Raw genomic sequence first — 745 nt, forward strand, 5'->3', positions numbered from 1 at the left:
TTTGGCAACGAATGTCCTTCATCGATCAGTGTCGCACGCCACCGGCACGTAGGCACAGCAGCAAAAGCAATGATATCCGTGATACGGACTACGATTGTACTGTCTGTCTGCGTAGATTCAAGCGCGCCAAGTCTTTTGCTTCGCACATGCTGAAGACACATCCGCCCACTGAATGTCCACCCTGTAGCGAGGCCTTCAACAATGCCGATGAGCTGGTGCGGCATTTGCTCTTCATACATCGCAAGGATACGGGCTGTCCACTTTGTCAGGATGGAGAAAAGNAGATGTTTCGAGATATCATCAATTATCGTCGTCACCGCTCCAAGTGCCGCAATATAAATCGATTCCGTTGTGAGCACTGCAGCTCGAAGTTCACCAGCACTATGGACTTTCGGCGTCACGCAAAAGCTAGCCACCAAGATGAGTGGCCATTCAAGTGTAATGATTGCGAAACCACCTTCAAGTATTTGGCGCCTTTGGCTAAGCATCGAAGACTACACAAGCGAATGAAGCGCCGATATTCGGCGTAGAAAAAAAAACTTAAGGTAACAAGAGGAATGCGTGCAAGTTCAGGACCAGCGCGATTTCTATTCGTTCATTTCGATATATCAAGTAATTGTTGTAAAAGGAAATTTTAAGTTGAATTAAAATTTCCCATCACTGAGAGGATAATGATGAGCTTAATTCTTCGCTAAGAAAAGGACAGTAACAAAAGTCTGTTTTTAATACACTTCCTTAGATTTCA

At 44.9% G+C, this 745-nt stretch overlaps 1 protein-coding gene across 1 annotated transcript; it reads left to right on the top strand.

The window, feature by feature from the left end:
* Positions 1 to 11: 11 nt before the first annotated feature.
* On the top strand, positions 12 to 530 carry LOC108355629 (zinc finger protein 57-like). Its single transcript, XM_017606780.1, has one exon. The coding sequence runs from the start codon at positions 12 to 14 to the stop codon at positions 528 to 530; it is 519 nt and encodes a 172-aa protein (XP_017462269.1).
* The last annotated feature ends 215 nt before the right edge of the window (positions 531 to 745 follow it).

The sequence above is a fragment of the Rhagoletis zephyria genome, unplaced genomic scaffold (genome assembly GCF_001687245.7).
Source record: "Rhagoletis zephyria isolate East Lansing unplaced genomic scaffold, Rhagoletis_zephyria_1.1 Rzeph_scaffold_47923, whole genome shotgun sequence".
In the NCBI taxonomy this organism is placed as follows: Eukaryota; Metazoa; Arthropoda; class Insecta; order Diptera; family Tephritidae; genus Rhagoletis; species Rhagoletis zephyria.